We start from the raw sequence: 13,227 nt of genomic DNA on the forward strand, positions 1-13,227 counted from the left end.
AAGAGTTGAATGATTTTATCTGGGAAGGGAAGACAGCAATGGTCAAGTGGGATAAGCTGATACTTCCAGTAGAAAAAAGCAGACTATGATTACCCAATTTGAGGGGCTATTTTAGAGCAACACAGTTAAGGCTCTTTCTTATACATAGCACAAGCAGAAAACTGTAATTCAAAGTGGAATGGAATGGCGGTGATACAGGGAAGCTCAAAAAATAAGTGATTGGAAATTTGGATGCAGACTCATAAGGAGAACAACAAAAATCATACAGAGTGTTCATAAAATAGCTGGGAGTATTCTTAGAACTAAACCAACACGAGAATGGAGAAAAGAGATTCTGCCGATAAGGATGACTGTGGTTAGAGATGCAGATAATAAGCAAGAGGAGATGGAATTTATTGGAGAAAACTGGCAAAGGAACTTTGGTATGAGCAAATAACTAGAAAGGGAAAGGTACTAGAATGAGAAGAAGCCAAAATGTATTTGGACTGCAGGTTGGAGATTGCCTTCCCTGTCGAAGATTGATATCTGACTATAGGCAAAGAGAAAGAAATAGGGGGTCCTAAATGAAAGACCAGCACTGCTAGAGTTTTTAATAGAATCTAGAACAGAAGCTGCTATTAAAGGAATAATTAGTAGAACATGTAAAATATTGCATGATAATTATAAGAATCAATCAGAGGAGCTTGGAAAGGATTGGAAAGAGAGATTGGATAAGCAACTCCCAAAGAGACAATGGGGGAGTATATTTGCCTTGAAGTGTTTACATAGGTATTTTTATACCCAGGTAGACTCCAGAGGTGCATAGCAAATGGAGGTGGCTGGGAACTTTTTTTTTGGGCATGTAATGAGCTGGGAGGCTTCAGGGATTCCCTGTGGGACTGCTCTGTTGGAGATGCTGGGTAAGCAGACTGGGTTGACTGGGGAAATTATTTTTTTGATCTATGATACAGAATCGGACTTGCCTAGATATAGTAAAGCCTTGCTGAGTCTGCTTTTTGGCAGCCACAGTAATTAATTACTAGAAAATGGAAATCAAAGTCTAGACCAACTTTACTAGAAGTAATGAATATAGTAACCGAGATGGGATCTTTAGAAAAGGGACAGAGGAAACTTCATAGGAAAAAATGGGAATTGTGGGAACAATGTATGCAGAGAAGGAACAATGTTTAAGAGGCAGGGTTTGAATGAGCCATATAATGCTTAACTGACTATGACTAGATCAATTGTACGTGATGTATGATGTTTGCAGCTACAATTGTTTCAGTGGTGTCCTGTATAATGTTTGCAACTAAAGTGGCGTCAGTGTTTTTCATTTATATAAATGTAAGATTGCCTGTGTCATAAATTTAATAAAGATGTTTATTGGGGGAAAAAGGGGTGGCACTCTACCTAATACACTAAGTGACCATCTCCCTGCCTGCGTCTGTAGAACCATCTTTCAACTTCATAAGGATCATCACAAGTCTATCTAGAAAAACTCAATCTTTGACCAGCAGTTTTCTTCGACAGACTGAAAAACATGGACTAGACATTACCTCTAGATGAAGTAATCAATTATTTTAATACATTTTTCTTGGATATCCTAAACAGTGTTATGGCCCTTTACAGAAAAAAATAAAACCAGCCATGCTCCTTATTTGTCCAAGTCAACAAAATAATTAATGACCAATAGAGAGAGAGCTTGGAAACGATGGCTAAAAAATAAAACCTCCTCAGACTTACTAAAGTTTAGACAGCTTTGTAACCAGGCCAAAAAGCATGTAGCAGAAGAAGAGAGAGATTACTATGACATTACAAAGAAATCATAAACAAAATCCCAGGAAATTCAGGTTGTCTGTATTTCACTTCTTAACCTCTGAATAAAAAGTAATCCTAGTCCGCATTCTGATAAAACCCTCACACAAATTGGCAACCTATTTAACATATTGAAAGCATAATGAACCTCATTTCAAGCCCCTCTTATCCCCCGTTTCTCTTCACTTACTCTCAAACTCTTCCAAACCTAACTTACCCCTGTCTAATCTCCCAGCACTGTCCTGTTCCTCTCTCCCTCAACTCACCTCAGTCACCTTTGGTTAAGTCCATCACCTTCATACAGCCTGTTTCAGCTAATACGATAAAAAGTCTACTTCGCAAGCTTAAACCCTGTTCCATCACTGCTGACAACCTACCTGCAGAATATTTTAAATTAGCAGCTGAAACCATTGCATGTCCAATCAGCATGCTTATTAACAGATCCTAAAAGCCTATGTCCCAACTCTTTGGGAAAAATCTTGTAGTATACCTCTTCATATAGATGGTAATTCTAACGATATTTTCAACTACCGTCCTGTTGCAGTACTGTCTCCTATTTCAGAGCTTCTCGAAAATTGTGTCCGCACACAATTTCTAGATTGCCTTCTTAACAATCAGCTGCTTAAATCTACACAGCACATGTTCAGACCTGCTCACAGTGCCACCACTGCCTTTACTATTCCTTTATGGATATGATTAACAAAAGGAGACTGATAAACTTATGTCTTCTTCCTGCCTTGATTTATCTAAGGCTTTTCATACTGTTGCTCATTCTTTCCATTTACAACAGCTTACTCATCTTGGTCTTTTTCTTTTCTCAAATGGTGTTCAATCTACATAACAGACAACAGGCAGTCAAATGGCAAGACTTTCGTCATATCTACATAACACTTCTGGAGTCACCTAAGGCTCTACTCGGCCATCTCCTATTTAACGTCTTCATAAATAATCTTCATTTCTCCTCTTGTCAGAGCGCGCTCATACAATATATCCAGATAACTCTGTTATCGTCTGTTCTTCCAGCACTTTGTTTCATGTTCATCAAGTCACCCAAAATGCCTTTACCTCTTTGGAGACCTGGCTTTCCAAAAACCAACTGTCACTAAACCCTTTAAAAACTAAACTTCTCATTTTCACCCCTAAAATGCCACTTCTAAATAAAACTCAAACTCTTCACAATGCGGTCACAAAATACAATAATTGGAAGTAGTTCTTTGCAGTAACTGCTAGGAGTAACTATAGATGAACATTTTAAATTTGATCTACATATCCAAGATAGCACAAAAAAAACCCACATCAGAAATGCTTCCTAGACACATCTACAAAACGTACCCTTGCCACAATTTAACTTCTCCCCACACTTGTATATGGTGCTACAATACTTATGAACATACAAACTACTTTGAAATCAAAGCTGGAAATGTGTTTATAATACAATTGCTAAGTTTGCCGCTCATGCAAAATATTCTGCTTCTTACTGTATACCTTTTTTCACACATTCAGTTAGCTGGAACTCACACTACCTTGGCTTGCTACAGCTTAAAATGGTTCATAAAATCATCTACAGTCCTATGGCCTGCTCTTCTCTCAGTATATTACTTCAAACTATTTACCCACAAGATCTTGTAGATCAGAAACAGTTTCTCATCAAGCATGTACCTAGCAAATTGCTGGGTCAAAGCTTGTACTCTTTCTCTGCAGCTGAAGTCTGGAACTCTCTACCCCTAACAAATGGAACAAACCAAAATCATTCATTCTTTAAACTTGACTGTAAAAAAAATATTTCAAAAGCTTGGATCTGTTCCTGCTCTAACCCTGGCTAAGTGTATACTTCTACTATGCTATACATTCAAAAACTCGTCTTTCTTTAAACCATGGATGCTTCTATTTCAAATGATCTTTGCTTCATCTTTCAATTACTGCTAATAATTGAAATATTGCTCATTGCATATTTTACATTTCAGTAGAGCTTTATTCACTGTTAATTCACTGAGAATGGGCATATCTCTTTTTTTAACCCACCCTGGACTTTCATTTATACAATGTTTTTTGTAATATCCGAAAAGTAGTCGTAGTATGTCTTTTGTATAAACTGTTTATTTGTAATGAATGTCTGAGTAAGTTCTCATTGCATGTTTTGTCATAGTTTTGGAGCTTTTCTCCCAGCTGGACTTTCCCATTTAAATGTCAAAATAAAAAAAAAATTTTACCTTTTGCTGGTCGAGTACTACAACACTCCTTACTGGACTGAACCTATTTACTTTCCTGTCATTGTGCTTTCTTCTCAACAAACTGACCTTGTATTGAGTTTGTGGATATTTTTGGTTTTATATTTATTTCTCTGTTCTGTAATCGTTGCAGTTACATGTGCACCTGTTGTAGCTATTGATCACCGAAGTCTTTTTATAAGCTTAGTGTATGCCTTTTACTTCCTATAGTTCTGCTTCTGGTTAAATAATCTGTGTAGCTAATGGACAGCTTTAGTCTTCTAAAGACCCATAGCTGAAGGGTAGCGATACAAGTGGAACTACCAGAGGAATGAGAGAGATGGTCAGAAATGAACATCTACTGACCGAATGATGCTGTGCTTCAGGTTGTACTGGCTCAGCTGGAGTTTTAATGTAAGCAGGACCAAGATCACACAACACATCAAATTCTGTAAAGCACATCAGTAACTGTTAAGGAACACTGTTCTAAAGTAGGAGTCCAGAGACCATGTGAAATTGGGTTTGTTTGTGGATAGTGGTGCGGAGTTCTACACTGAGCAAGATTTGTGGTATGAGTCATAGCACTGCATTTTAAAGTGCAGTGATCCCTCCCATTAAAAGCTTAATGTTTTTGAATGCAAACAGGGACAGATGTCCTTCTATTCATATGCTGTTGTATCCATAACATGAGGGAGTTTACCTCTGGTCGACTCACATACATCCGGCCATTCTACAAAAGATGGTTCTGCTAGGGTGTGTGTGACATCCTGTGTCTCTGCGGTCACCTACCTACCTCTCTCTCTCTTTGTCTCTCTGCCTCTCTGTCTCCCTCTCTGCCTCTGTCTCTCTCTCCTTCTCTGCCTCTCCCCCTCCCTCTCTGCCTCTGTCTCTCTCTCCTTCTCTCTCTCTCTGTCTCCATTTCTCTCTCCGTTGCTCTCTCTCTCAGTTGCTCTCTCTCTCTGTCGCTGTCTCTCTATTGCGCTCTCTCTCGCGCTGTCTGTCGCGCTCTCTCTGTCACTCTCTCTCTGTCGCTGTCTCACTCTCTTGCTCTCTGTCGCTCTCTCTTGCTCTCTGTCTCTCTCTTGCTCTCTGTCGCTCTCTCTTGCTCTCTGTCACTCTCTCTCTGGCAAAATGTCTCTCTGGTGCTCTCTCTCTGTCTCGCCCTCTCTCTCTGTCTCGCCCTCTCTCTCTGTCTCGCCCTCTCTCTCTGTCTCGCCCTCTCTCTCTGTCTCGCCCTCTCTCTGTCGCACGCGCTGTCTCTCTCTCTCTCTCTGTGTCGCTCTCTCACTCTGTCACTCTCTCGCTCTGTCGTGCTCTCGCGCTTTCTCTCTTGCGCTCTGTTTCATGCTCTCTGTTGCACTGTCTCCTGCATGCTCTATCGCTCTCTCTCGTGCTGTCACGCTTTCTCTCATGCTCTCTCTCTCGCTCTGTCGCACTCTCTTGCATGCCCTGTCTCTCGTGCAATTTCTCGTTCTCTGTCGCGCTTTCTGTCGCGTGCTCTCTCGCTCTCTGTTGTGCTCTCGTGCGATTTGTCTCTCTCGTGCTCTCTGACGTTCTGTCTCACTCTCTCGCGCTCTGTCACACTCTGTCGTGCTCTCTCTCTCGCGTTCTCTGTGCTCTGTCTCTTGCGCTCTGTCGTGCGCTGTCGCGCGCTGTCTCTCTCGTGCTCTGTCACAAGCTCTCTCGCGCTCTGTCGTGCTGTCTCGCGCTCTGTCGTGCTCTCTCTCTCGCACTCTGTGGCGCGCTCTCTCGCACGGTCACGTGTCTCTCGCGCACTCTCGCCCGCTGTCTCTCGCGCACTCTGTCGCCCGCTGTCTCTCGCGCGCTCTGTCGTCCGCTGTCTCTCGCGCGCTCTGTCGTCCGCTGTCTCTCGCGCGCTCTGTCGCCCGCTGTCTCTCTCGCGCTCTCTGTCGCCCGCTGTCTCTCGCACATTCTGCGCAGTCTCTGTCGCGCGCAGTCTCTCTCGCTCTGTCGCGCGCAGTCTCTCTCGCTCTGTCGCGCGCAGTCTCTCTCGCTCTGTCGCGCGCTCTCTCTCGCTCTGTCGCGCGCTCTCTCGCTCTGTCGCGCGCGCTCTCTCGCTCTGTCGCGCGCTCTCTCGCTCTGTCGCGCGCTCTGTCTTGTGCTGTTTGTCGCGCTCTGTTGCACTCTACACTCTCCCTCTCGCGCTCTGTTGCACTCTGCACTCTCCCTCTCGCGCTCTGTTGCACGCTGCACTCTCCCTCTCGCGCTCTGTTGCACTCTGCACTCTCTCTCTCGCGCTCTGTTGCACTCTGCACTCTCTCTCTCGCGCTCTGTTGCACTCTGCACTCTCTCTCTCGTGCTCTGTTGCACTCTCTCTCGCTCACGCTCTGTTGCACTCTGCACTCTCTCTCGCTCTGTTGCACTCTGCACTCTCTCTCTCGCGCTCTGTTGCACTCTGCACTCTCTCTCTCGCGCTCTGTTGTACTCTGCACTCTCTCTCTCGCGCTCTGTTGCACTCTGTCTTGGGCTGTCCATCGCATGCTCTCTTGTCTCGCTCTCTGTCCCGCTGTCTGTCATGCTGTCTGTCGTGCTCTGTCTTTTTCGCACTCTGTCGTGGTCTATTTCTCTCGCGCACTCTCTCACGCTCTGTCGGGCTCTCTCTCTCGCGCTCTGTCGTGCTTTCTTTTGCACGCTCTGTCATGTTCTGTCTCGCACGCTCTGTCTCGCGCACTGTCAATCTCGTGCTCTCTCTCGCACTGTCGCGCGCGCTCTCTCGCGCACTCTGTCACGATTTCTCTCACTGTCACGCTTTCTCTCGCTCTCCGCTGTCGCGCCCTCTCTCTGTTGTGCCCTCTCTCTCGCTCTCTCTGTCACGCTCTGTCGTGCCGTCTCTCTCGCTCTCTCTCACGCTCTGTCGTGCTCTCCCTCTCTCTCTCGCGCTCTGTCTCTCGCTCTTTCGTGCGCACTCTCTCTCGCTTTGTCGCGCTCGGTCTCTCTCGCACTTGGTCTCTCTCGCTCTGTGTTGTGCTCGCTCTGTGGTGGTCTCTCTCTGTTGCGCTCGGTCTCTCTGTCTCGCTCTGTCACGCTCGGTCTCTTTTTCATTCTCTCTTGCTTTCTCTGTCGCTCTCTTGCTCTGTGTCACGCTGTCTCACTCTGTGTCACGCCCTCCATCTGTCGCGCTCTCTCTTGCTGTGTGTGGCGCGCTCTCGCTTGCTGTGTGTGGCGCGCTCTCTCTTGCTGTGTGGCGCGCGCTGTGTGTGGCGTGCGCTCTCTCTCTCGCTGTGTGTGGCGCTCTCTCTGTGTGTGGCGTGCCCTCTCTCTCGCTGTGTGTGGCTCGCTCTCTCGCTCTGTGTGGCGCGCTCTCTCGCTCTGTCGCACGCTCTCTCGTTTGCTCTGTGGCGCACTCTGGCGCTCTCTCTGTGTGGTGTGCCCTCTCTCTCGCTGTGTGTGGCTCGCTCTCTCGCTGTGTGGCGTGCACTCTTGCTCTGTGCCGCTTGCTCTCTCGCTCATTGGCGTGCTGTCTCGCTCTGTCGCGCCTTCTCTCTTGCGCTCTGTCGCTCTGTCGCGCTCTCGCTCTGTCGCGCGCGCTCTCGCTCTGTCGCGCGCGCTCTCGCTCTGTCGCGCGCGCTCTCGCTCTGTCGCGCTCTCGCTCTGTCGCTCTCTCTCTGTCGCGCTCTCGCTCTGTCGCGCTCTCTCTCTGTCGCGCTCTCGCTCTGTCGCGCGCTCTCTCTCGCTCTCGCTCTGTCGCGCGCTCTCGCTCTCTGTCGCGCTCTCTCGCGCTCTCTGTCGCGCGCTCTCTCGCTCTCTCACGTCTCTCGCTCTCTCTCTCTCGCTCGCTCTCTCTCTCTCTCGCGCTCTCTCTCTCTCTCGCGCTCTCTCTCTCTCTCGCGCGCGCTCTCTCTCTCTCGCGCGCTCTCTCTCTCTCGCGCGCTCTCTCTCTCGCTCTCTCTCTCTCTCGCGTGGCTCTCTCTCTCTCTCGCTCTCTCTCTCGCGTGGCTCTCTCTCTCGTGTGGCTCTCTCTCTCGCTCTCTCTCTCTCTCGCGTCTCCACTTCTCAGTGGATTCTGCACAGTTTCAGTTCTGTGCTTTGCCATTTGGTCACTGTACGGCCCCAGGAGTGTTTACAGAATGCCTTGCAGCAGTCTTGGCCTTTGCCAGGACAAGGGGAATCTAACTCTTCTCTAGACTATAGATATCCTGATACAGGCACCGTCATTTCCAGTGGTCCTACAACACCTGGACTTCACTATTTCCCTCTTGAGAAGTCTGGAATTTACCATAAATATCAAAAAATCGTCCTTGATACCCTCGTATGATCAGATGTTCGTGGGATGCCAGATCCTAGCAGGAAAAATTATGGCCCGTCTCCCCCAGAAAAAAATTGTGGGACACCCTTCTTATTTCAAGGAAGTACTTTCCCTTAAAGCCCTGTTGGTCAGGGAATTTCTCAGACTCCTGGGATTCCTGGCCTCCACCATGCCCGTAGTAACCCTTGGCAAAGCTTCAGAGAAGGAAGTTCTAATGGTACTTGAGAACAATCTGAAAACATCTGCATCCCCTGGAGTTCATGGTCCCCATGCTGCCATGCCTTTCCAAGTAACTGAATTGGTGGGTAGTCCAGATTCAGGCCAACCCAGGCCTACCCCTGCCCCCCAAGCAGGATCTCTTCACAGATGCTTAAGATGTAAGGTGGGAAGCAACTTTAGGAGAATGGAGAGCGAAAAACTCATGGACCTTTAATTCAACAGAAAGAGCGCATCGATTTCAAGGAGATGAGAGCCTTGATATTGGCCCTACAAATTTTCAAAGATTATCTCCTACCAGGCATGCCGAGGTGGTACACAGACAATATCACTGTGCTGTGGTACTTCAACAAATGCGGGGGGGGGGCAAGGTCCTACCTCCTGTGCAGGTTGGCCCTGTAAGTATGGGAAATCGCCCTGGAGATGAGTCCACATCCAAGCTGTCTACATACCTTCACCAGACAATGTGATGGCAGATTCTCTAAGCAGGACCATGACTCTGTCTCACAAGTGGATGCTAAACAGGGATGTGTTCCTGGACATGGTCCATTGATGGGGTATTCCAGATGTGGATCTGTTTGCCTTCCCCGTGAACAGGCAGCTTCCATCCTGTTCCAGGGTACCACATCCCAAAGCATGGAGGGTGGATGTGCTTTCATTCCCTTGAAAGGGGATGTATGCTCATGCATCACCCCCTTCCCTCTATACAAAAAGTTCTGCTGAAAATTCAGAAAAAAATAACCTCCAATCTTGTTAGTGACTCCCTATTTGCCAGGGCAGCATTGGTTCCCCCTTTTACTCTCATCAAGCCAAGGACAGTCACCACAATTTACCCCACCAGATTGACCTGCTCACACCGGAGAAAGGGGATACTCTTACACCCCCAGCTCTCCACCCTGAACCTTACACTGTGGGTGATAGGGCACTGATTCCCTTCAGACACCTGTACAGAGAGGATGTGCTTCTGGTTTTGCAGGAGGCCAGAAAACCAACTACCAGGAAATCATACCTTTCAAAGTGGAAGAGCTTTTCTGTCTGGCATCAAACACAATTTACAACCACTGGCAGTAGAACCTTCAGTGGTCTTTTTCTACCTGTGTGAATTGATGAAGTCTGGACTATCTTATTCTTCCATCAAGACCCATTTATCTGCCATCTCAGCATGCTTGACACACACACCACCTTTGGCTTCTAAGTTTCAACTTTTCTAAAAGGGGTTCTGCACCGCAGACCTCCAAGGAAGCCCATTCAGCCTCCTTGCAATCTAAATTTTGTATTGGAGAAATTGACACTCCCACCCTTTGAGCCAGCCAAAGACTACTCTCTCCAACACTGTACATGGAAAACTATACTCTTGGTGGCCATTACTTCAGCCAGAAGGGTTTTGGAACTTCAAGGCCTTATGGCCTGTCATCCATTTTACTGTCTTCCGCAAGGACAAGGTGTGTTTACATACCAACCCAACCTTCATGCCCAAAGTGGTCAATGAGCTGTCCTTGAATCAGGCCATCAACCTACCAGCCTTCTTCCCTTCACCCCAAAACCTGGCTGAAAGGATACTACATTCCTTAGATGTACACAGACAACTCTTATACTATCTGGCTAAGACCAAATCCATCCATAAATCAGACAGGCTCTTTGCTACCACCCAAGAGCCCTGGGACACCCTGTTTCCAAGCAAACCATATCATCTTGGATATCTAAAACCATCACCTTTTGTTATATAGTCCATGGCAGAAGGCTTCCCTTTCCAGTAAAGGCACATTCCACTAGGGTAGTGTCCTCCTCTGTGGCCTTTATCAAGGGTTTGGATACAGTTGCCATTTTAGAAGCAGCTACATGGTCCTCTGTCCATACCTTCACCAAACAGTACAGGTTAGACATCGTTTCTAGAGCCAGATCAGGTTTTGCCAGAGCCATCCTTCATGGGTTTGTGGAAAATGCTTCTGTTCCTCCACCAAAATCTTTGTACAGGAGCGTTTGCACTTTCCCTTGTGTTATGGATACAGCAGCATATGAATAGCAGGACATAGTATTGTTGTGTAAAATCTTACCATAACTTTGGATGTCCTCCTCTTCTATATGCTGCTGTATAGTTTCCCACCCTGCCTTCCCCCTGACGCTTGCCTAACTCCTGAGTACCCACTCTGTAGTCGCTGATTCTGGTGGCATTCAGTTCTGAGGTAGGTGCATGCTGACGTCCGTTTTGTACCAGACATCTGTTTATGACCAACGTCCACAGAGAGAGAGACGTGGGACGTCACACACACCCTAGCGTTAGCATTTATCTTTTGTAGAATGGACAGATGTACATGAGTCGACCAGAGGCAAGACTGCCTTGTGTTATGGATACAGCAGCTTATGGAAGAGAAGGGCATCCAAAGTTATGTAAGATTTTACACAACAATACTTTTGCAAAGCAAAAATTACTATATAGGTATTTTTAACATGCAGGATTAAGAAACCACTGTAGAAATTGGCATACAAGCAGACGGGACTGGTATTCTGAATTTGTACTTTAAAAAAAAGTCTGAATTGTCACTTGTGTGATCAGAGTATCTGAAGAAGCTGTTTATTGCTTGAGTAGTTAATAGGCATAGTAACCTCTGCTGTGGTGCTAATATACACTTCTGAATTTTTCACAAATGGAAACTTGGAAGTTGTATTTGCTTGTGTTTAACACTAGTCCAGGTTTTTAAAGCAGGCTGAAGTTTAATATCACTCACACAGGCCTCTCTGTTATACTTATGCCTGAAGTGGATGGTAGTAGTTCAAGCAGCATTTCCATAGGCCGCATGCCAGTTGTTTGAAGTTCTGAAAACTACATCATGTTCTTTTGACAGTGCTAAAACTGACGTAGATATTGGCTGGTTTTGAGGGCCTCTTGCTTGTGAGTTGAGGTTTAAAGTTATAAACAACATTAATATTCTCAGCCTGAGGTGTGACAAAGTGGTTGGTATTTGATGTTGTGTACTACAGTGTTTGCATTCCACAGAAGTGCCATGGGTATTATGCTGATTGGATAGAGTATATCATATATCATAATGGAAGATACTGTTATCCTAGACATGTAGGTGCCATGGTATTTGTAGGCTTACAGTCTGCTTATTCAACAGTAGGTGATGGCAGCCGTTGTTCTTTGTAACATGCTGCATAGAGTCTTTGCCAGGGTACTTGATATTGTCTTTCTAATCAACTTACTGTAGCATGAAGTAGAACTAACCTCTCTGGACTGCACCAGTGGGGACTGTATTGTTCAGGGGGTAGTACAGGAGTCACTTGGGTTCCTGGCGTGCATCGTACATGCTTGTAGCAGTGTGTCAAGTATTTAAAAAATGGTTCATGCAAGCCTGGCTTCTGCTACAGCTATTTTTCTTTCTCTGTTTATGGCCATTTCTACTCTTCCTTTAAGCACCCCACCTCTTGCATTACTGAGTGATAGTTATTGTGATGCAGCAAACTGTAGTATATGAAACTTTGTTTTCTACTTTGCAACCATGTCTGTGTGAAATTCTTTCATTTGGCTGTTGGTTTTTATAATGTGCTTTCCTTATTTTCCTTGCAGGTTGGATTTACAGTGCAAGAGAAGGAGAGATATCTCAATGTGTCTCGATGGTTCAATCACATACAGCACTGTCCAGGTGTAAGGCAACATCTGTCAGGCATTGTGTTTCTAAAGAACAGGCTTTACTGTTAATGTGAACAAAGGACTAGCTGTGCCGTGCCACAAACCTACCCCAAATTCACTTTGCACACTATGAGAATTCCATTTATTCACTCATGAGTCTAACAGTTTCACATCATATTTTAATTTTTTTTTATGGTTAGCATTACTTGAATTAAGTATTTGAAGGAATTCTTTGTCTTTAAATGCGTATACCTGGAACAGTCTTTGTGTCAGTTGCAGATGGCGATCAGATTGGTCTTTCCAAGAAAAAACTGTACATAGGATGGGAAATATGATTTACAGTGTTTTTGCTTAGTTTTCTCTGTGCTTATTTGCCATCCTTGAGGCTGCACCCTATGAAGAAACTGACATCCTAAATTCAGATTTGGCACTGCCATGTGTCATTGACCTAATTTTTGGATTTTAATGCAGAGTATGAGTCTTTGTACATACATTTTTGTTTTGGTGTTTAATATGGTCATCCATTCAGTGTCCTGAAAAGAAAAAAATGGTTTAACATTTTAATGCAAGTTTTACTTGTGATGTTGAATGTGTAATATGTGGAAATTTCTTTTTATGTTTACATTACATTTTAGGTGAGTAACTGTGGTACAGATACTATGAAGGGAACATGTGGTTTACTGTGCTTGCTGTTAAAAGTTACACCACAGTGCACTTTCTGCAGCATTGTTGTCTTATTTTAATTTAATGACTGGTTTAACATCAAATAAATGCAACCAATAAAAAATACAGTCATTTTGAGAGTTATTCTTTGAGCGTGCTTGTCTTAAGACTGATCTTAATTATATTTGCATTTAGCTACGTTTTTGTATGGTTTATCCAAAATGTTTGTGGCTGGAAAACCTACTGACTGCTGTTTTGAATATTACTACCATGTAAGTGTTTGTAAAGACTCCTCCACCCTTGGGTTGTTTTCTTAGTCCATCCACTGTGATCTTTTGTTTATTTATACCAATTTACTGTCATGTTACGTGAAGTCACTTTGAGGAAAACGTGTAAGTAAACCACTAGCAGGGAGGCTGCTGATTAGTAGTGGTGGTTTCAGTCATGCACTT

The 13,227-nt window shown here is 45.1% G+C and overlaps 1 protein-coding gene across 1 annotated transcript in view; it reads left to right on the plus strand.

The window, feature by feature from the left end:
* EEF1E1 (eukaryotic translation elongation factor 1 epsilon 1) overlaps positions 1-12,901 on the plus strand; it is a 293,330-nt gene extending 280,429 nt beyond the window's left edge. Inside the window, exon 4 of the mRNA XM_044065421.1 lies at positions 12,050-12,901. Within this exon, the coding sequence (XP_043921356.1) occupies positions 12,050-12,181 (132 nt within the window). The 3' untranslated portion in view covers positions 12,182-12,901. The remainder of the gene's footprint in view (positions 1-12,049) is intronic.
* The last annotated feature ends 326 nt before the right edge of the window (positions 12,902-13,227 follow it).

The sequence above is a fragment of the Protopterus annectens genome, chromosome 3.part0 (genome assembly GCF_019279795.1).
Source record: "Protopterus annectens isolate FY-2018-M chromosome 3.part0, PAN1.0, whole genome shotgun sequence".
NCBI classification, from domain to species: Eukaryota; Metazoa; Chordata; order Ceratodontiformes; family Protopteridae; genus Protopterus; species Protopterus annectens.